Source organism: Peromyscus maniculatus, chromosome 2 (genome assembly GCF_049852395.1).
Source record: "Peromyscus maniculatus bairdii isolate BWxNUB_F1_BW_parent chromosome 2, HU_Pman_BW_mat_3.1, whole genome shotgun sequence".
NCBI lineage: Eukaryota > Metazoa > Chordata > Mammalia > Rodentia > Cricetidae > Peromyscus > Peromyscus maniculatus.
In genome coordinates, this window is record NC_134853.1 from 69561834 (window position 1) to 69585103 (window position 23270).

Genomic DNA, 23270 nt, shown 5'->3' on the forward strand with positions numbered 1-23270 from the left:
ACTATAATCCAGCACTTGTAAGACTGAGGCTGGAGGACAGTGAATTTGAGGTCAGTTTGGGTTATATAATAAAACCCCTTTTTTTGTTTTGTTTGTTTGTTTGTTTGTTTGTTTTTACTCAGATTGAAGTATGGATTGGGAGGAGTTGCACAAAGAAACACCAGAGGAGAAAACGGTACACCAAGAAGAAATGCAACCAGGCTTGGGGTTCATGAGGGGGAGAGAATTCAGGCTCACTTGTTGTAGGGTCTCTCTAGAATTCAGGCTCACTTGTTGTAGGGTCTCTCTAAAAATTCAACTCCTAGGACTGCATGAGTTAATCGGAAAGTAGCAGGTAGTCTATATCAACACAAGGCTGGGGTCGGGGGCTGGAGGGATGGCTCAGCAGTTAAGAGCACTGGCTGCTCTTGAAGAGGGCCTGGACTTGGTTCTCAGCACCCACGTGGCTTCTCATGACTCTCTATACCTCCAGTTCCCAGGGGACCCAACACCCTCTTCTGACTCTCCCAAATACCTCAGGCACTCAAGAGGTGAGCAACCATATGCAGGTAAAACATCCATACACATAAACAAAAATAAATCTTAAAAAGGAAAGGTCATTTCATGTGTCTGAGCCTGTTTCTGGGTTGCTAAGTGGAGGGGAGATACATGAGGGATGTAGCCAGCCGCTAGATTCTTGCCTATTAAATCTTGTCTGGGTTTTTAACTCGGACAGCCTGGCGGCCGAGGGAGCACTGTGTGCTCAGGAACGGGCCGTGTTAAGTCATGGGCCCTTTTGGTTGAAAGGAAATCCAGGAAACCATAAGGGCCCCATAATGACAAAAGGCAAGGCAGGTGGTTTAAAACTTCATTTACCCCAGTTTTGCAGTTTCCAGCTAGCCAGAAAGCTCCTGGTTACCTGTTTGAGCTGTGTAAGATCTGCGAGGAGCTGGAACTGCCACCCTCAACTAACTTACAGGTAACCCAGAGTATAGAAGCCCCGCTAACCTACTGGCATCCTCTATTGAGTTGCCAGATTGAAAACTATAACTCCCAGAATGCCATTCGAAGCTAATCAGGAACCGGAAGTGGTTCGGAGGCGGGATCCACTGTGTTTGAGCTCTTCTGAGCAAGGTGTAATTGTCAGGTACGCGGGGACAGGTGGCGGGGAGTGGGGGTGGGGTGGGGTGGGGTGGGGTGGGGTGGGGTGGGCGGGCGACGACACTGGTTTTGAGGGTTGGCTAGAGACTACTGGGTCCCACTCTGAGGCCACGGCACCCACAATCTTGGGGCTTCTGGGTCTTGCCTCCCCTGGTTCGGCCACCGGGACCCGCGTTCCCTGCGGCCGGCGGTCGGGTCTAGGTAGGTGTTCTGGTGCTGCAGGTGTTGGCTTTGGGGCCCCACTGCCCAGAATGAAAAAATGGGAGACTTGTGCAAGCAGAGGATGATTGAGCACGGGTTTGTGCTCATCCGGTGGGACTTAGGCTATAAGGTCTGAGGTGGGGATGGCGGAGTGAATACAAACAGTATTTATAGAAAGTCTGAGTAAACGGAACATTCACTTTGTAAGGGTGTGGGAAAAAATCAGACAGAAAAATAAGGAGGTAGTGTTGGATAGTGAAAGTATGTGTGAACTGAGGACGTGTGAGATTAAGGAAAGAGCATCCTGGGCAGAGAGAACTGTTTATGCAGAGACACCGGAATATTTCGTATGTTGGGGAATAGGTAGTCCGGAGAGAGCTAAAGAAAATCGATGGAGGAGGGGCTAGCAAGAAAGGTGGCCCTTGCAGAGGATCCGAGTTTGGTACTCAGCATCCATGTCTGGCAACTCATGACTGCCTGTAACTTCAGCTCCAGGGGATCTGATGCCTCTGACTTCCGTGGACACCTGTACTAACGGACACATAGCCACATACATACATAATTTTTTTTAAATAAAATTAAATTTTAGGGCTTTAACCCCAACACTTGGAAGGCAGAATCGAGGTGGATCTGTGAATTGGAGACCAGCCTCGTCTACATAGCAAGTTCCAGGCCAGCCAGGGCTGCATCGTGAAACCCTATCAATCAATCAATCAATCAATCAATCAATCAAATAAAAATAAAATAAACAAATAAATGGAATCTTTTAGAAAAAGGAAAATTGACAGAAGGGATAGCCCATAATGATCTGTGTAGATACGGGATTACTGTAAGTGAAATGGAAAATGTTGCTGATTCTAGGCAGAAGGGAGGTATAATTGTCAAACATTTAGATACTCATATATCTGTTACTGTCTATGAATATATGTTTCATGAATTTATTTACTTATTTTGAGACAGGGTCTTGGGTAGTTCAGACTAGCCTCAAACTTTGTATGTAGCCAAGGATGATCTTAAACTTCTGATCCTCCTGTTTTCTACCTTCCTAGTGCTAGTGTTACCTGAGCAGTCACAGCTGGTTTATGCAGTACCAGGGATTGAATCCAGGGCTTTGTGCATGGTAGGCAAGCACTCTACTGTGTTACTTGCCTTGAGAAAAGATTTTTTAATTAAGAGGTGTAATGCCAAATCTGGGCGTAGATAATGTCTTGTGCAGGTTCATCAGATCTGTATGTTTTTTTATGATTTCTTTTGTGTGTGTGTGTGTGTGTGTGTGTGTGTGTGTGTACTCATACACGCACACACAAACAAGTGTGTGTGGGTGCACTGCCATCAGAGTCTAGAAGAGAGTGTCTGGCCCCCTAGAGAGCAGCTCTAGGCAGTTGTAAACCACCTGATATGGGTGCTGGTGATAGAACTCGGGTCCTCTCTTTAAGAGCAGCAAATACTTTTAACCACTGGGCCACCTCTCCTGCTCCCAGATCTATGCATTATGATGCTCAGCCACAGCTCTGCTTTTTGAGGGCTCTCAGCTGATAACCTCTATTCAGCATTTACTGGATTTCCATTGTGTGCCAGGGTTTATGCTGTCCACCAAAGGTGCAGCACTCAAGAAAGGGGGTCTCTGCCTCCAGGAGTGTGCAGGCAGAGACAATATAGACTCTTAGGGTATGGCATGGTCTTTATTTGATTTCCTGGTATGAGAAGAACCTTTAGGGACTATAGAGTTGAGGAAGGCAAGAGGAACAAAAAACAAAACGTAAAGTTCAGCACATGCCAAATATTACTGATTGCAATGTCTTTGTTGTTGTTTTCTAAGGTTTATTTATTTTGTGTGTATAAGTGTTTTGCCTCCATGTATGTCTGTGAACTTTGATTCTCTGGCCTCTTTGGAGGCTAGAGAGGGCATTGAATCCCTGGAACTGGAGTTACAGAGGGTTATGAGCCAGTCTGTGGGTGCTGGGAACTGAACTCACAGCCTCTGCAAACGCAGCCAGTGACTTAACTGCTGAGCCGTCTCTCCAGCCTTGTTTGCAAAGTCTCTCAAAGGAATTCAGTTTGGTGGGAAAATATCAACCCTGGCTTTTGAGCTTTTTAAGCAGCAGCCATGGAAATTCTAGAGCCCCTCAAAATTCTCCTATCTTTTTTTTTTTTTTTCTCAGCCAGACTTCCAAAGAGACATTATAACCATTCGTTCCCCAGCAGGGCCTGTCCTGTAGGAGGCACTCAGTGCATGCTTAGTGACCAAATAAATAGTCACACACAAATAAGAACACAAAATGCCATGAAATTTGGCTGTTAAAAAATACCTTTATGGGGCTGGAAGATGGCTCAGAGGTTAAGAGCACTGGCTGCTCTTCCAGAGGTCCTGAACTCAATTTCCAGCAACTACATGGTGGTTCACAACCATCTGTAATGAGATCTTATGCCCTCTTCTGGCATGTAGGCAGAAAACTGTATACATAATAAATAAATCTTAAACACACACACACACACACACACACACACACACACACACACACACACACTTTATTACTGGGCAGTGGTGGTGCAACTCCTTTAATCCTAGCACTTGGGAGGCAGAGCCAGGCGGATCTCTGTGAGTTCAAGGCCAGCCTGGTTACAGAGTGAGATCCAGGAAAGACACGCACGCACGCACGCGCGCACACGCACACACACACACACACACACACACACACACACACACACGTCAAAGTGATTTGAATGATTAGTGTAACAGTTTGTGTACCCATCTAAAATAAGTGTCATCACACGGGTCTGGGTAGTTTTGGTTTGAAAAGATTTATGGTCAGCATTACTTTCCATACATGAAAAGTGCAGTGCTTTTAGAATGCTTGCCAGTGGTGGCACGCCTGTAATCCCAGCACCTGGGAGGCAGAGGCAGGTGGATCTCTGTGAGTTTGAGGCCAGCCTGGTCTACAGAGGTAGTCCAGGGCAGGCTCCAAAGCTACAGAAAAACCCTGTCTCAAAAAAACCAAAAAAACCAAAAAAAAAAAAAAAAAAAGAATGCTTAAAGAATGTGTTGTTTTCCTCATTTTTCTGAAAGTATTATATATTCTATTTAATTTTGTATATGCCATTAACTTTCTGACATACTCGGTTAAAAAAAAAAAAGACATTTAAAACTTAACCTGCACCTGGTAGCTACACAGGAGGCTGAGACTGGAGGATTGCTGTCTTGAGGCCTGCTTGGAGTAGAGAGCGCACTAAAGGCTGCACAGTGACCCTGTCTCAAAATGAAAAGAGAACTGGGGCTCTCACGCAGTGGTGGAGTACTTGTCTATGCAAAGCTCTGGATTCCATCCTTAGTACCCCAGAGAGAAGAGGTGGGGAGGGAGGAGAGAAGGAAGGAAGGAACTGATAACTCTTGCAGAGTAAGTAGAATTGATAGCAAGCTCCAGCCTCTGCAGGCAGGTGAATGCCAGCTTCAGATCTAGAAAACATTTTACATGGCCATCCTCAGGAGTGTGTGGTGCATACCCAGAACTGCCCGAGACTGAGAAACTCCAAGAGCTGTGCTGGCAGGCTTTCAGACAGAAGCAGTGACAGCCAGTGTTTCCCAGAGAAGGAAAAGGCATCAGGTCCTTCCCTCAGTTCAGTGAGGTAGCCTGTCCTACTTCATGGAGGGAGTCTGTGCTACACATAAATGTCCCACCACTCAGGAGTGGCAGGCCAGAAAACATGGCTAAATCCTAAAATGGCTGTTTTCTTCCCTAAACAGTCCATTTAAGTATGCCCAAACTTAAAACAACTAAATTTCAGTTTAGTTTTGACGTTAGTGGAGTACAAGCAACATGAAGTGGGGAAAGCAACGTGAGCTCAACCCTGAGAATGTTCCATGGGTGCACTCGATGCACCAGCAAAGGCAATACAACCATAGGCGCCATCTCTGCCGGGAGCGGGCCTCGGAGAGTAGTATCAAAGTATTGAAGTATAATTTATCGGGTACAGATTGTAGAAACAACCAAGGGAACAGACAAAGCCCCGGTGCCTAACCGTGATAGAACAGAGTGTAACTAACACCTGTGATGGCCCTCGCGGTAAAGGCTCAGCCCACCACGGTTAGAACATGAAAGAGAGAAGGCAGGAGGTGGGAATGGTTAGGCGGTTGTTTTGAGAAAGGGTCTCTCACTCTTTCCCAGACGGGGCTCAAGCAGTCCTCACTCTTTGGCCTCGTAAATAGAGCTACAGGTTTAGAATATTATTATCATAATTTTTGTTGTTATTTTGGGTTTTTGAGACAGGGTCTTGCTTTGTAACCTGGGCTAGCCTTGAACTCACTGGGTAGCCAGGCTGGCCTCCGACTGTGGCTGACCTTGCCTCACCTTCCTTGAGGACTGAGATTACAAGCATGTGCCACCAAGCCTAGCTTAAAAATATTCTAAAAAGTAATAACAATGACTTTTGGCAATTGTCAAAACAGAAGGAATAAATATTGGGTGTATTTTTATATAATAACTTATAAAACTGAACAAAATACTCAAGTAGGCTGTTGTCAAGCCTTTAAGAGTAGACAGGACAGGGACTGAACTTGTGGAGTGAAAAGAAACAAGCTGAGCGCCCTCTGGCCCTGGCTTTCTGTCAGAATGCAATGGTGTCCCTGGAGAGGGAACTGAGACTTATTCAGGGCTGAGGAAATGGCTGGAATTTGTAGAGCAGGATGCAAGGGCGGAATTCTAACAAAGGAGCTCTGATTATCCACCTAGCAGTCCCCTTGAGTCGGGCTGAGTACCAGCTGGGATATCCAGGGTAATAGTCCTCTGCAGTAAAAAGGAGCAAAGTACTGATGCATACAACAAAATGTGTGCCCTCAGGAACACCGTAGGAAAAGGCTCTAAAGGGGCGGGCGCTGCGGAGCCCACGAGAGCAGGCAGGCTGGTCAGTGCTCCTAGAGATGGAAGAGTCGTTGCATCTGGCAGGCGGTGGGGATAGGATTGGCTTGGAAAGAAGGAAGTTGATTTCCCCTTAATGAGAACAGTGGGTAGCATAGACTGTTCATCACACACACACACACACACACACACACACACACACACACACACACACGAATTCACTGAACTGGGTCCTTAAAATATTTACATTTTCAGCTGGGCATGGTGGTGCACACCTTTAATCCCAGCACTTGGGAGGCAGAGGCAGGAGGATCTCTGAGTTTGAGGTCAGCCTGGTCTACAAGGCAAGTTCCAGGATAGCCAAGACTACACAGAGAAAACTGTCTCCAAAAACCAAACCAAAACAAAACAAAAAATCATTTTCTGCACTTTCTATATATTGTAAATCACCCTTAGGTAAAATTTAAAGATCGGTATCACTAATGAAAGTGCTGAGGATATGGTTTAGTGGTTAGAGCACCTACCTAACAATACACAGGCCAAAGGTTCAATCCCCAGCACCAGACCTCAAAAAAGAAAAATTTCAAAAGATGAAAAATATTAAAAGACTGTGTTACATGATTTGAATTCCCATGTTTCACTTGGATTTGATAAATTCAAAGCTCAAAAACAGAAATTAAGGAAGGTGTAAGCATATTACTCCAGGCCATTGTATTTATTACCAGAAGTACTAAAAACTGTTGGAGCCCACCGAGGTTTCCTAGTGGCTGTCCAGCAGGACTGCATAAGAGGATGATTGGACCACGGGCCTGAGTACCAGGTGTTTGGAAGGGCCTACACTTGGCTGTGTCTAGCAAGGGGGAGGTCTTTTGCCCCTCCCCTTGGCATTGTTATAAAAAGCCCTTTGGAATAAAGCTCTGAGCCAGTGGATAAGGATCCAGGCTCAGCTGGGCAGTGGTGGTGCACGCCTTTAATCCCAGCTCTTGGGAGGCAGAGCCAGGCATATTTCTGTGAGTTCGAGGCCAGCCTGGGCTACAGAGTGAGTTCCAGGAAAGGTGCCAAAACTACACAGAGAAACCCTGTCTTGAAAAACCAAAACAATAACAACAACAACAACAAAAAGGATCCAGGCCCACCCGAGGCTATTCTGTGTTCTGTTTCTCTCCCCTCCATTTCTATCTCAGTCTCTTTTCCCTCACTCCTCAAGAGTCCCTGGGGTAAATAAATGTGGGGGCTGGTCTCACACATAAAACAGCTGTGTAATTATCAAAGCCTGCTCTAGGAGCTGAGGGGATAATGGTGAGGGTCGTGACTTTTCACTGCAAACAGACATTTTACCATGTTTGGGAATCACATTGCATACACTTATATTGTCAAGATAAAGCTTTCAAAAATGGTCGGAAAGCACGGCTCCACCCAGGACCAGCTGTGGGCAGCGGTCACACTCCTCTTGGTTATGGCACCTGACTAACTGCCTAAATCTAGATTCTTAAACTTTGGGTCACAACTTCATGTGGTGTTGTGTCACTCATGGTGGGGCCGGGGGTATGAACAATTTGGCAACAGTAAAAGGTTTCTGAACATACAGTGACCAAAAATTAATTCTAAATCAAAAGCATAATGAATCCAGGTGATGTGGCTGGGTTGACTGTGAATATACAACATGCTCCCTTTGCTCTGATCATCCCATCCCACCCTACAGTGCCCACTAATGTGGCTCACATAGGAGACTTGTGTTCTGAACTGCAGGGTCTTTGCTGTACATACAGTCTCTGTTCTTACAGAACATGTGGTTAAATTATGGGAAACAGACTCATTGTTCTCCTGCTATCGTTCTTTAGCATGTGTGTACTAAAATGTATTTTTTAAATACATTTTTAACTATCTTATATTTTTAATGTGTATGAGTGTTTTGCCTGCGTGTATGTCTGTATACTGTGTGTGCTCCTGGTGTCTTCAGATCCAGAAGAGGGTTTGGATTCCCTGGAACTGGAGTGATACATGGGTGTGAGCCACCATGTGGTTGCTGGGAATGGAACCAGGGTCCTCTGGAAGAGCAGCCAGTGCACTTAACTGCTGAGCCGTCCCTCTGGTGCTCCAAATAAGGTATCTTTAGGTTGGATTGTGTTAGAATAGCATTTGGGACAGTGAGATGGGTTAGCACAGAGACCCTAATAAACTGAGGGCTGACCCCCAGTAGCTGTCTTCTGTTACATGTACACGGCACACGTACCAGCACACATGCTGTAATAATAATAATGAATAAAATACAATTTGTAAATAAAAAAGAAACCGCTTTTTGGGTTGCTGATTAATTTCATTAAAACATTATTAATGCCAGGCAGTGGTAGCACACATCTTTAATCCCAGCACCTGAGGCAGAGGCAGAGGCAGAGGCTGGTGGATCTGAGTTCAAAGCCAGCCTGGTCTAAACAGTGATTTGTAGGATAGCCAGGGATACACAGAGAAACCCTGTCTCAAATAAACAACAACAACAACAACAACAACATCATTGACTATGAGGCTAGAGAGGCGGCCCAGCAATTAAGAGTGTGTACTGCTGTTGCAGCCGACCGAGGTTCGGTTCTCAGCAGCCACATTGAGCAGTAGCTCACAACCATCTGTAACTCCAGTTCCAGGAGACCCATTGCCCTCTTCCGGCTCTGCATGCACGGTACACACATGCAGAAACCCATGCTCAGATATACACATATTTTTTAAAATAAAAATAAAATATTTACTATAAAACTATTAATTGAATTTTGGGTTGTGATTAGGACAGAATTTCCAACAATTCCTGAAATATATACTTCTGCCACTTTGTACCACATATTTATGTGAAGTGGCATTCTCAGCTTTGACAATTACAGAATCAGAATATCAATCAATTTTTAAAAAACACTGAGGCATTCTATCCTACAGTATCAGATATTCAGCCAAGATTGAATTCTTTATATGAAAATAAATAAGCACCTCTGTCTCATTGGGAAGAAAATTTGCTCTCATCTTTAGTAAATGGTAAAAATATTTGTACACCAAAGAAATGTTTTAAAATGAATTTCTTTGTGATTATCAGTTGTTTGATTTATATATATATACACACATATATATATATACACACACATATATATATACATATATATTATATGTTTGTATATACTATATACCTAGACTTGCATAAAAATTCCTTGGGTGAAAGCCAGCCAGACATCACAGGAGGCCAAGGCCCTTGCTACACAAGCCTGATAACCTGATTTTGGTCCTCAGATTCCATGTAAAGGGAGGAGAGAACTGACTCCACTCAGTTTTCCTTTGTTCTTCAGATACACTCTGGGGACGGGCGGTGGTGGCACACGCCTTTAATCCCAGCACTTGGGAGGCAGAGCCAGGTGGATCTCTGTGAGTTCGAGGCCAGCCTGGGCTACAGAGTGAGTTCCAGGAAAGGCACAAAGCTACACAGAGAAACCCTGTCTCGGAAAAACAAAAAACAAACAAACAAAAAAAACAGATACACTTTGTCCGTGGATACCCCACTACCAGATGCACACATGTCATGGACACATATATAATAATAAAGAATTAAGCTAGTTTAAATGTGTTCTCAGGTAAAAGAGAGTTACAAGCAGACAAAGTTTAAGAAGCCCTGAACTAGCAGGGCATGGTGGTGAACATGTCTAGTCCCAGCACACAGGTGGAGACAGGTGGATCACCATGAGTTCGAGGTCAGCTTGCACAAGCATCACCAGCCTCTCTGTTTCGGGAGTTTGAACACCACAGTTACGGTGCTTCTCCATGTTTTTTCAGCCTCAGCCCTCGAAGGGACATGACACGTTCTCAGTGGTGACTAGCTTTCTGCTGTAATGCTACTCAGATGTAGGGTGGGCGTGAGGCTCGGCACGTCCTTCTGACCTTGTCACCAACCCCAGGAATCTACCGTACTTCTTTACTAGCTCAGGACCTTGTATGTGGTAGATGCTTAAGAAGCATTTGCTAAAGGACTGATTTGAAAACTGATTCATAATGACACAGTGCATTCCAAAGAACACAGGAAAACTTGGCTCTCTGTGGGTAGGTATTGATTGCTTGGAAGTATCAGTCTTTGTCCTCCAAGAAGTGTATTTGGCTTCTTTATTGCTGAACACTATTTGCTGAATTCTCTCTCTGGAACACTCAGCAACATGCTTTTCTTAGTTCAGTCTGGGTCAGTATTGTACACCTGCTCATCGCTAACACAGTAACCCCATTTGTCTTTTGGATGTAGGGAGTTGGATGTGTAAATGACGAGAGCGCATGGACTGTAAATTGCAAAAGGGTGCTCAGAGAACAGAGTCACTGGTGTGGCCGGGACAAGAAGGTTTCCCAGAGGACGGAGGTGAAGATGGACTCTCTGAGAGCTTCCAGCTTCTGCAAATGGATGTGGGGTACGAGCACCAAGAGGAAGAGGCCTGCCCTGCAAACAGTGCGACATGGTGCTCGGTATGTGCTGTGAGCTTGCGTGATGAGTGTCCCAGAGACCTCCGTTCTAAGGGTCGATCAGGACGTGAAAGGAGTTGAGAATGAATTGTATGTGTTCTAAGTGTTAAATTCATTCCCTGCTAGTTTGATTAAGGTATCATTTTCATTTGAGTCTTACATAAAAATTTAAAGGGAACTTTGATATGCCTCTAAAAGGATCAGGGTCTCCAAACTCCATTCTTTAGATTCTGTCCCAAGTGGATTTTCTATAACCTGGAAAAGTCACTATTGTGATGGTGCAGTGGGGGTGATGTTCTCTCTAATTATAACCTAGGTAGAGGTCTTATTCAGTGAGAACTGTTGCCTTGCATGGCCCTGAGTCAGATACCAAGCAATGCATACAATAATAATAATTCACACTGTGTACAGTGAATATTCATCAGTGAAAATAAAATGTCGAAGAAATCATAGTGATAAAATTAAACACAAGCCAGTAGGATTGTTTTTAAGACAGACATCCTTTTTCCTCTCTAACTATATGTAAATGCAGAAAAGTGACTCTGATGTCCATTTTCCTTTCTGATTCTTATGGAGTCTCAAACGATTTTGTTTTCTGGATAATGGAAGAAAAATGTGCAGAGAAAACAGAGACACTGGGAAAGGATAGTCTCCTCGAAGAAGAGCAAAAGGAAACAGGAAAAAGAAAGAAGAAAAGTCAAACGTGCAGAACACCCAGGTAATGATAACTGTGAATGCATAATTTATAATTTATAGCATAACTGTTATATTATAAGATATAATAATATAAAACAAAAACTATTGCACTAGAGTTGGACAAGACAAACAGAAGGAAAGGAGCCCAAGAGAAGGCACAAGAGTCAGAGACCTACTCAGGAATCCCATAAAAACATTAAACTGGAAGATATGTACTCAGAGGAACTGGTGCAACTCCGTACAGGCCCTGTGCATGCTGCCTCAGCCTCTGTGATTTCATATGAGCTATGATCATGCTGAGTTACAGGGCCTTGTTTTCTTAGTGTCCTCCATTCCCTCTGGCTCTTACCTCTTCCTGCCTCCTCTTCCCCTGAGACCCCCAGTCTTTAGGGGAGAGATTTAATAGAGATATCCTACTTAGGGCTAATTATTCCAACATATCTTACTCTGCATTGTGTCTGGCTGTGGGTCTCTGTATTTGTTCCCATATGCTGCAGGAAGAAGTTTCTCTGATGATGGCTGAGCAAGACACTGATCTATGAGTATAGCAAAATATCATTAGGAATCATTTTATTGCTATGTATTTTTTGTTTTTGTTTTGGGGTTTTTGTTTTTTGTTTTGTTTTTTGGTTGTGTTTTGGTTTTTTTGTTTGTTTGTTTGTTTTAGGCGAATAGTATTTGGTTTTACCCTAGGTCCCTGCGCTATCTAGTCTCTGGTTCTTGGCCACCCAAGTTGATATAGGTTCAATCTCATGGAATGGGCCTGAAGTCAGGTATTGATTGGTGACTCCCACAAGCTTTGTGCCACTAGCATATTTTGCAGTCAGGACACCATTGTAGATCAAAGGATTTGTGACTGGTGTTTACATTTCTCTTTTGGGAGCCTACAGAGTGTCTTCCTATACGAGAGATACTGGAATGTAGGGGTGAAGGCTCCATATAGGCACCAGCTCCACTTCTCCATGTTCAATGAGCTGTGTAGGTGTTGTCTTCAGCAATGGGGCCTTGCTGTCACTTTGTGGAGAGCAACCTATAGTTTTGACAACATCCTGGTGTAGCAAGCTTTCTTATCGCACTATCTTTGGCCCACCAGCCCACAAATAATGAACCACAGACTCATTATTAATTATGAAAGCTTGGCCTTTAGCTTAGGCTTGTCTCAACTAGCTCTTATAACTTAAACTAGCCCATTTATATTAATCTACATTCTGTCACTTCGTGTTACCTCTCTTCCATCTTACACCTCCTGTTTTCTCTCCGTCTTGTTGCTGACTCTGCTTTTCTTCTTTCCAGAGTTTTCTCTCTGGACATAAGTCCTGCCTGTGCCTAGCTATTGGCTGTCCAGCTTTTTATTATACCAATCACAGCAACACATCTTCATACAGTGTACAAATAATCCACAACAGCCTAGGTTGTTTGGGGATGCCCATGGGGCCTTTGGCCAACCACTCAGTTAGATGTAACCCAATCCCAGTACTGGAAGAATCATTTGGTAACAAGAGATGACCAGTTGGGACTCTGTCTCCCCATTATTAGATCACCTTCATATTTGGATATATGTTAGGAAGCGTCTGCTGTGTTAGCTTCCATACTGCCCCTCAAATGGCCCTTCATGTTGGCTCTCTCCATTATTCCCCCTTTCGTGCCCCTCTCTCCTTCCTCTCCCCACTTGATCCCCCTGTTCCAGCCCCTCCATAGCTATCTATTCTATTTCCCTTTCCTAGGGAGACCTGTCTCCCTCTAGTCCCTTATTCTATACCCAGCCTCTGCGGCCCTATGGATTAGAACTTGGTTATCATTGACTTAACAGCTAACATCCACACATAAGCAATAGAACATATTTTTCTTTCTGGGTCTCGAATACTTCACCCAGGATGATTTTTTTTCTAGTTCCATCATTTACCTGCAACTTTCATATCATTTTTTTTAACTACTAAGTAATACTACATTGGGTAAATGTTCCACAATTTCTTTATCCGTTCTTCTGTTGAGGGATGTCTAGGTTGTTTTCTCCGGCTATTATGAATAGAGCAGCAGTGAACATGGTTGAGCAAGTGTCTCTGTGGAAGCATAAAGCATCCTTTGGGTGTATGCTCAAGTGGTATAGCTGGGTCTTGGTGTATATTGATTTTCATACTCCTGAGGAACCAGCACACTGATTTCCATAGTGACTGCACAGGTTTATACTTCACCAGCAGGGGAGGAGTGTCCCTTTAAGCCACACCCTCGCCTGCATGAGCTGTCGCTTTTTTTATTTATTTATGTTAGCCATTCTGATGGTGTAAGGTGAAATCTCCAAGTAGTTTTGATTTGCATCTCTCTGATGGCTAAGGTTGTTGAACATTTCTTTGTTTCTCATTTGAGTTTCCTCTTTTGAGAATTCTGTTTAGATCTGTATCCCATTTTTTAATTGGGTTATTTGGTTTCTTGATACATGGTTTTTTGAATTCTTTATGTACTTTGGATATTAGCTCTGTATCAAATGTGTAATTGGTAATAATCTTTTCCCATTCTGTAGCTGCTGCAGTATCTGAATGACACTGTCCTTTGTCGTGCAGAAGCTTCTCGGTTTGATGAGGTCCCATTTATTAACTGTTGATCGTAGCACCTGTACTATCCCACTCTTAATCCTCTCTGGTATTTCTGTCGCAGGCACCTGCCCCCAGCACAGCAAACGCTTTTTGAAAGCCTTAACCAAAGACAGACTTTTGGAAGCCAAACACTCAGGACCAAGACTGTGTGTTGACTTGAGCATGACCCACCACATGTCAAAGAAGGTAGAATACTCAGAGCCTGAGGGAGGCATGGAAGGGAGCAGCCTTTGTGAAGTGGGTGACCGTCGCCAGCTTCTGTGGCTCTCTTCTAACCTAGAAGTGTCTGGCTTTCTACTCTAGGCCGCGAGTCCCACAGTGGCTGTTGGAAAGCAGTGTGTGTTTATTTTGCAGTTTCTCTGCTCTTTGGAGACTTGATGTTTTCAGTCCAGATGGACCCTTGCCAGTGCAGTTCTCCAGACACTAAATCTCTGTCCTTCTGCTTGGAAGAGAAATACTAGCCTGGCAGCATGTTGTGGGGAGGGTTCCTGGTGGGCAGTCTTCTTGGAGTGTTTACATTTAGTTATTTCTCAGTATTTCCTTTAGCAAGGGAGTGAATTACCTGTGGGGTTCTGGAGATGGCTGAGCACATGCACATGATTCTGGACAGATGAGATCGACAGCAGTCTGTTAGTCTCCTGGGCTCACAGCCTAGGGAAGAGGATGTGACAAGCCACACAAAGCCACACAGGGTTATTCTTGGGAAGAGAAAGCAATGGGCTGGCTTTGTATGTCAAGGATGAGCTGTCCCCTGGGTCCCACAGGACAATATGGTTGGTTTGTTCGGACGATCTCATGGGCTGCTGGGGCCAAATAGCGATAAACAGGAACTGTGCCTCATTCACTTGATGAAGAAGGCTTTTTAGCTCGGGCACTTGTTTCATCTGGAAAGGCAGAGCGGCAGGTGAGCTTGAATTTGGCTTTTGAGGTCATCTCAGTTGTGCCGGAAGTCAAACCAGCACATGATCCTGGGCCTTACACCATAGTGAATTGTATTTCAGACATCACCGTTATTTTACTAATGTTACGTGTTTCTCAAAGAAACTAGGAGGACTGCATCTCTAAGGTTCTCAGTGGAACCTCTAACTGTAGCCTTCTGAAAAGTGAACAAGGAGGCAGGATGTGGCGGTGCATGTCTTTAATCCCAGCACTGTGGAGACAGAGGCAGCAGCCATAAACAAGCATTCAAAAAGTGAACAAGGCAGTCTCCCTTTATATTAACTGGGAGAGCAGATTAAATCAAACCCAAAGCCTGTATGCCTTTTATTCAGTATCGCACAAATCAAGCTAAATTATGAAACAACTTTCTAGGATTAGGGAGGGAAATTAAAACTTCCAACACTTTGGCATCTCTTAAAGTTAGGGTGATGGTTCCAAATGTACCATGAAAGTGTTGCTACTCTAACCCTTTTTAATAATTTAAATATTGAACATCACATAAAAAACTTTACCAAATGTACCATGAAAGTGTTGCTACTCTAACCTTTTTAAATAATTTAATATTGAACATCACATAATAAAAAAACTTTAGATAAAAGCAGAAGAAAGCTTTCCAAATATCATTAAATACCCGGCAGCAGAGTCAGCAGGAGGAACTCTCAGTTTTTGCACTCACAAGTGTTTCCGGACTAGTGTCGTCACCTTAACCTTGTTCTGTATGTGTGATATCGTGGAGTATGACACGTCTCGGTGTGCTGGTCCTGGGCAGAGGGCCAGGCTCGCTGATGAGTCTTGTGGGACAGCTCTCAGGAGTTAGTGCTGTGGGACTCCAACAGGGAGGCTGGCAGAGCTGTCCTTGTGCTCTCTGCTCAGCTGTCCTCATCGCTTTGCAGGAATTGAGCAGGCTGGCGGGACAGATTCGAAGGTTGTATGGTTCAAACAAAAAAGCCAGCAGGCCCTTTTGGATCTACCTCACTGGATTCTCAACTGACAGTCCCCTCTATGAAGAGTGTTTGAGGATGAATGATGGATTTTCTGCATACTTGGTAAGAATCCTTTGACATATTACTGAATTATCTAAAAGTGCTCCTGTCCTAATGGAAAGGTTTTGCTTCTTCGTTCTTGAATGTGCAGCTTGCTCTACCTGTAGCTTCCACATCCCCACATTTAACGGCATTTTTACTGCGTTTATTTAATCTTGCATTTAGTGTGTGTATATGTGTAAGCCATGGCATGAATGTAGAGGTCAGAGGACAATGAGAGTTGGTTCTTCCTTCCCACCATGTGGGTCCTGGGACAGGACTCAAGGCAGGCTTGGTGGCTGTTGTCTTTTTACACCACTCCCCCCCCCAGCTGTCTCACCCCGGCTTAACCAGAGTCTTCAAAAATATTTGGAAAAAAAATTGCATCTGTAGTGAACACACAGATACTTTTTTCTTGCCATTTATTCCCTCTGTAATACAATATAACCAGGTGTGGTGGCTCATGCCTGTAATCCCGGCACTTTAGAGGCTGAGGCAGGAGACTGTCAAGTTTGAGGCTGGCCTGAACCACCTACTGAGTCCTAGGCCATTGTGAGACGCCATCTCCAAAGTTTCCAAGGGGAAACTAAAGGTACAGCATAAGAACTATTTATGTGTCCTGGGCATTAAGACAGTCTGAGATGATGTAAAGTCTTCAGGAGCATGTAACTTAGTGTAAACACTGGCTTTTTATATAAGAAACTTGAGCATGCTTAGATTTTGGTGTCTATGGGACCATCTTAGAACCAATCCCCATGGGTGCTGAGGACAAGTGCAATGTCTGTATATAAATGATATTTTCACTGTTGTACTCTAAAAAGTTTTAGAATCCTGCATTAGTTCTTGTATTACATTTTTTCTCATTCTTGCTCCGTATTGGCAAACTGATATTCCCAGTGTCTAGGGCTGTGTTTTATAACCTGTCTAGTTCATGCTAACCCATATCCTCCAGTCATGGAGAGGTAGGAAACATGGCTGTTAGAGGAAGAGAAATGCCATTTTTGGAAGCAGTGTGACTTTAGGATGTCTTGGGAAGAACTACAGGACTTTCCATCCCTTACTGAGGTTCTCGTATGGGTAGCAGCAGATATGTAAGTGAGAATCCGAATCTGTCTCAAGGATTGGCTCTAAAGATGCCCCTCTGTGCTGCTGTGTAGCTGGGACTGTTATTGCAGCCTTCCCTGGGGAAGTCACAGAGGCCATGGGTGTGAGATGTGCCATGTGGCACTACACAGCTACTGCCTCCTTGACTGCTTCACCGGCCTCTCTCGTGTAATCAGAGGCTTTCTGTCCCGGCCCACTCCACAGCTGCTTCCAAGTAATCACTCCAAGGCTTATAGTAATTATAAATGTTTGGCCGATAGCTTGAGCTTGTTACTAGCTAGCTCTTACATTTAAATTAACACATTTCTAATAATTATTTATTGCCACGTGGTCCATGGCCTACCTGTTCTCTGGCATCTTCTTCCTTGGGTGGCTGGCTGGCATCTCTCTGACTCCGCCCTTCTTCATCTCCCTGTATCTCTGTTTGGCTTTCCTGCCCAGCCTTATTCTGCCTGGCTATAGGCCAAAACAGCTTTATTATCAACCAGTGAGAGAGACACATATTCACAGCATGCAGAAGGACATCCCACAGCACTTGTGTCCTGTGTTCCTGCGTCTGAGGTGATTTCCCATGTGTCAGTCTCACCTCTTTGCAGAAACCGGGCTCTAGTGTTCCTTCCACCAGAGAGCCATCCCTAGTGTGGTACAGCCTGCCTCACCTGAGTGCTGATGTGTGCCCCGTGTCCCTCTGGGAGGCCCGGCCACTTTCTGTCTCATTTCTGTGGTTTAAATGTCTGTGCTATTTGTTTGTTTAACTAAGCACTTTGCATGAGCCCTCAGACCTTCCAGGACAGCAGAGCTGGGCCTGACAGACACTAGGTGTCAGGTAACCGGTGTGAGTTGTGCGCTGAGCTGTTTAATGCCATCCCACTGGTGTGATAACCTCTGTATTTCCAGCTAGATGTAACAGAAGAAGACTGCTTTAGTTTATTTCCTCTGGAGACCCTTGTGTACCTGACTCCCGACTCAGAACAGGGTGAGTGCCTTTTCCTTGTGGGTTCGTGTCATACTTTGTTCCTCCACTTTGGTTCATTATTTCCTGTGGCACATTTGTTGTTACTCCATGCAAGAGAGTGTTGGGGGAGGAGAAGTTGGGGGATGAACTGACCTCTCTTGAGGGCAGATAGCCAATGCTGCAGAGACTAGTTCCGTCTTCATTTGGACTCTGAATGCTGCCTGGCAGTCCAGCTTCCTGACCAGCTTGGGGCCAGGGTTTCTGTCACTGTTTTATATAGATATGGTTTATAAATGTATATAAACTACGACACACACACACACACACACACACACAGAGAATATCCTCCGTTTCACATAATTTTCACACTGACTAGTATTAGGTGGTCATGGTGCTGCCATATTATCTCACATTTCTCTGTAGTTTGGTTTTGTTTCCTCTCTAACATGGTGTCGCTTTCAGCACATCACATGCATTTTTCAGATCTCCTGCAGGCGGCCTGCTTTGTCTTCCGAGGATTAGCTTTTCATTGTGTTGTATTAGTTGTATTAATATTGGTGGTATTTCTTTCCTTTTGCTTTCTTTGGATTTAGAAATTATAAAACAAATTTGATCTCAGTGGCCTTCATTTTTCCACTAGCCCTTGAAGACATTGATCAAAACACAGTTTATATCATTGGTGGACTTGTAGATGAAAGCATTCAGAAGGTAAGTGTACATCTTAGCCCATTTGTAGGAGAGGCATTTGTCCCATCGTTATCTTACCCAGAAGGCCTAGCAGCTGCATGGGAACAAGAAGAGCTTGTTGTTCCTAAGGTGCCTCTCCCACCTGAAGGTCCCTCTTCTCATCAGCCGGCTGTGTCAGCAGGCTTAGCAGACAGGAGCAGAACCAGAAGTCAGAGTAGACACACTGGATGCTTTAGACAGCCATTTGCTGCTTCCTGTCTCCTCTCCTCTGCCAGGATGATTCTGATCTTGACTCAGCATTTTTTTCTTCACTTTCTTCTCTGTGAGATTAGTCGGCTTCTTCTAGACTAACTTTCTTGCTGATGTGAGTCTTATTCCCACAGTCCTCAAATCAGTAGGACTGTCCAGGCTTCTTCTTTAGTTTTTCATTTTATATATATGAATGTTTTGCTCACATGTATGTCTGTGCCCCATGTGCATGCCTGGTCAGAAGAGGGCATCAGATCCCCTGGAACAAGAGTTATAGATCATTGTTAGCTGCCTGTAGGGACTGGGAATCAAACCCAGGTCCTCCATAAGAACAAGAAGTGCGCTAACCGCTGAGCCATCTCTCCAGCCCCTATTAGAATAATTAAGCTGTTACTGGAGTTTTAATTTTTGTTTCTGTTATTAAAATATTATTTTTTTGCTTATATTCACTAATTCACATACACTGCGTAGTTTTTAAGTTGAATAATGATATAATAGTTTACATTTGCAAAAAGGAACATAGAAATAAGTGTCCTTCCCTCAGCCCTCAAGGCTCCATAGTTCACTTTTCTTAGGTGTATTTGTTGTCTATTTTACATGTGTTTATCATGTATGTAGAAGTATTTTGTGTGAGACACACCAATATGAAGTACATTAGTTTTAAAACTAAGTGTTCTGCCGGGCATGGTGACACATGCACACCTTTAATCCCAGCACTTGGGAGACAGAGGCAGGCAGATTTCTGTGAGTTCGAGGCCAGCCTGGTCTACATCGTGAGATCCAGGACAGCCAGGGCTACACAGAGAAACCCTGTCTCAAACAAAACAAAACCAAACTCCTAAATGTTCCCTAGTGTCGTAATAATAACTGAAAACGGGCAGGGGTCTCGTACAGAAGAAGCCTGCGTGTAGGAATTAGGAAGTCATTGCTTGGTGTTCTAGTGTAGTCGCTGATTCAGGCAGCAGGTTAAGTGAGGCGTTACCAGCTATCTCAGAGTGTGCCCTGGCAGGGTACCAAGGCCAAATGTACCACTACAGTGAAGCCACTGGTTATCATCAGCTCCAAATCTGATGAGACTGAGTATCACCAGGAGTGACATCTTATGTCTCCTGGTGTAATACTCTTCCCTGTCTAATATTCTTGCTCAAAATTTGAAAAATTAAAATTCAGTCATGAGGAAACAAGATCTAGGATGGGACATTCTGCAAGATGATAGAACTTTCAAAAAAGCCACTGTAATAGATACTGAAACAACCAGGGGCTATTTTAAAGGAATGTAAGAAAACAAAGCATCTATAAATAGAGTGACATGTCTGTGGCCCCATCCACCTGGGAGTCTGTGGCAGGAGAATCACTTGAGCCCTTCTTACAAACAAAACCTGTCAAGTGTACTATGGACGCCTTGACTGGATTAGAGATTATGGGAAAGCCTTTGAAGAGACAGACACTGGTTGTGTGTTAGTAATCTTACAGGATTTTCAGAAATGAAAACAAGGTGCTGTCAAAGGGGAAGTCCACTGTTCTCCAGGACTTCCCAGACAGATTTGATAACGTTAGCTGGTGAGTGTAGATGACAGGAATCTCATTCATTCATTCATTAACAAGAAAGGAATGAATTCAGTGATTCTTTTGGATTTCCTAGACTTGAGATATTTTAAAATAAATAGTTGGGAGTGGGAAAGAGCTTTACTGCAGAGGCAGGACCACTGCTTACTGTCCTCCTCCTTGTCACAGTCTCCTGAGACAGGCAGATGGCCTCTTGGAGGTGTAAAGAACAGAGTGCTGTTCAGATGTGCAGTTTGAATACATTGTTCTCTTTCTGCCGGCTAAAAGGAGCAGTGTGTAGAAATTCTCAAATTGGCAGTCCCTATTACAATGAGTGTCTTCACATGTACTTCTATAATAAGAACATTTGATTTACAGAAGGTGACATTTCAAAAAGCTCGAGACTGCGCTGTGAAGACAGCCCGCTTGCCGATCCAGGAGTACATGGTCAGGCGTCAGAATGAGAAAAACTACCATTCAGAAGTGCTGGCCATCAACCAAGGTACTGCTCACGAGGCCCAGCCCAACAGGCTTCCTTCCTGGCCGTTTACTAGTCCTTTCTCGTGGGCGGCACTGTTTTCTCCTTTCTCAGACCTGCTTTGAGTGCACTGGCCCCGTGATCCAGTCTCCTGTGACCCATATATCTAGACGCTCCTTCATGTACTTGCTGGCAGGCATTTCTCATTTCCTTTGTTCCTGGGTGACAGTACCCATTTGTCTCGAGTGCCCGGCATCTTCGCTCTACAGGAGCATCTCAGCTGCCTTTCCCCCACTGCGGCCCGTCAGGCCCTTGTCTGTGTGGCCATGGTGCCGCAGTCCTCTGTGGCAGTGTTCCTAGTCACAGGCCTCTCCTCAGTGTAGTTGAGTTCTTGTAGGCAGGGCCATGTCCTTTCTTCTCTTCCCATGACCTACCACCACATAATCAGAGGACACCCTCTTCCAAGTTAGTCCTTCACTAGTCTTTTCTCCTGAATGGTCACCACCTTGTTTACCTCCACAGTGTTTGATATCCTGTCCACTTACTTTGAGACTCACAGCTGGCCTGAAGCATTGAAGAAAGGAGTTTCTCCAGGAAAAGGCTACATTCTTCGGAATGCAATGGAATGATGGGCAGTCCAAGATTCCAGCTGTAGTGCGTAAAGGACCAAAGGTGTCTTGACAAAGGACAGGGCCAAGGGTGGCAGTGGCACTTGCCCTTACATGCTACTGTGGATCTTTGAATGCCTTTAATGGCAAGGACATTTTAGGCTTTGTGTCACCTACAATGCCTGGCTCTCTGGAAATACCCTGATAAAACAGAATATTGTTTTAAAAAAAAAGTTTATGTATTAAGGAATTGTCAAGTACATGGCATTTTGGATCTAGTCCATATTTTGTACATTTATCTACTTATGAAAGTCTACTTTTAGAGCTGTTTGTCAAATTCTCACAGAACTTCATAAATTCCTTTCCTCTCACCTGTGAATGTGCCGATTTTTCACCAGCTCAGGCAGATGCTGCATATAAGCTTTGCTGTCTTAGCCTAACCTGGCCTGGCCTACTTTAAGCCTTTAGAGTACATGGTTCTTTCCTGTGGCTCTCTCTTCCTCTCGTTCTGATTATGGTCATGGAGGGTTCCTCTCTTCTAGTCTATATATAAAGTTTTGTGTATCCTTCTGAACCTCATACAAACCAAGTGCTTTGTACACATATGTACCCAGATCTAATCAAAAAGGAAGTTATTATTGATAAATCCAGCATAAAGCAGCAGGAAAGAATGCTGCATTCAGACACACAAGCACACTAGTCTACCATCTGTTACAGACAGAAGTCTTCTCATGTTCAGAGATAGCTGTTACTTCTCCTATTTGGGGTTAACTTGAAGGGTAAGCTGCTAGCAAATTCAGATGTTTTCTGTATCTCAAAAGAACCAAAGGTTACCTCTCAGCCTACTTCCTTCTCCTTTCCCATTGAATCCCTTGGGGACTATCCCTTGATAAATTCTATGTTCTTATTAAAAAATAGGCTAGGCCTCAGAAAACCCCTTAAGGATTTCAGCATACTGGATGGTTCTCATACTGGATGGGACTTGGCCACGTAGGCTTCAGGGGTGCATAACTTTCAGAGACCTGTAAACCCAGAACCACTGAACTTTTATCACTTGACAGTGTACATTTGTATCTCTCGAGGCTTTAACATAACATAAATAGCATGGAATTTCCTCTCCGAGTCAAGTCCAAACCCCTCCTCTTTATCCAAAACCTGAGCACGTAGTTCTGTTTACGATTATGGGAAATGATGTTAGCTTAATAACATTTGGCCAGACTAGGATCAGAAATCCTCATCATACTGTTAAGAAAAAAAAAAAAAAAAAAACTAAAAACGTAACAGTATCTTGTATTATGAGGTGAAATACTTGTAATTGTTGAGTTTTTGTATGAGTTATGGAAGAAATGTATCCTGGTTTTGAAGTAGATAGAGTATGTTAAGTTACAATATCCTGTCACTTCAATTTGAAAAACATCAGTACACAGGGGTTAAGCCTTAGACCATGTTACACTCGGCTTCAGTATCTCTATGAGGATTAGTGTCTTCTGCAGTGACCAGGTATGAGCTAATGGTGTAAAAACACTTGGAACTTTTCAACAAGATAAGTGTGTATGAGCTGTTATATACTCGGTCCACTGGCTTATGGGATTACAGGTAGGTTTTCCCTCTGGCAAACAAGTTTTACTACTATAACAAAGAATTTTAATGTTGAGTTACAGCTCATTATAGCAGCTGTATTATAGGAGAAGTAAGGGAGGTAACTTCAAACAATACTATATACAAATTT

The 23270-nt window shown here is 43.9% G+C and overlaps 1 protein-coding gene across 2 annotated transcripts; it reads left to right on the top strand.

The window, feature by feature from the left end:
* The first annotated feature begins 1039 nt into the window (after positions 1-1039).
* Trmt10b (tRNA methyltransferase 10B) lies at positions 1040-22822 on the top strand. Of its 2 annotated transcripts, none has more exons than XM_076564123.1 (9): positions 1040-1126; positions 10456-10670; positions 11277-11397; positions 14016-14140; positions 15787-15939; positions 17917-17995; positions 18615-18682; positions 20834-20957; positions 21456-22822. In XM_076564123.1, the coding sequence occupies exons 2-9, from the start codon at positions 10485-10487 to the stop codon at positions 21560-21562; spliced, it is 963 nt and encodes a 320-aa protein (XP_076420238.1). In that variant the 5' UTR covers positions 1040-1126; positions 10456-10484; the 3' UTR covers positions 21563-22822. The 2 variants fall into 2 exon arrangements, with proteins under 2 accessions (XP_076420238.1, XP_006986105.1); XM_006986043.4 differs by having other exon boundaries at positions 11277-11385.
* Positions 22823-23270: the final 448 nt, after the last annotated feature.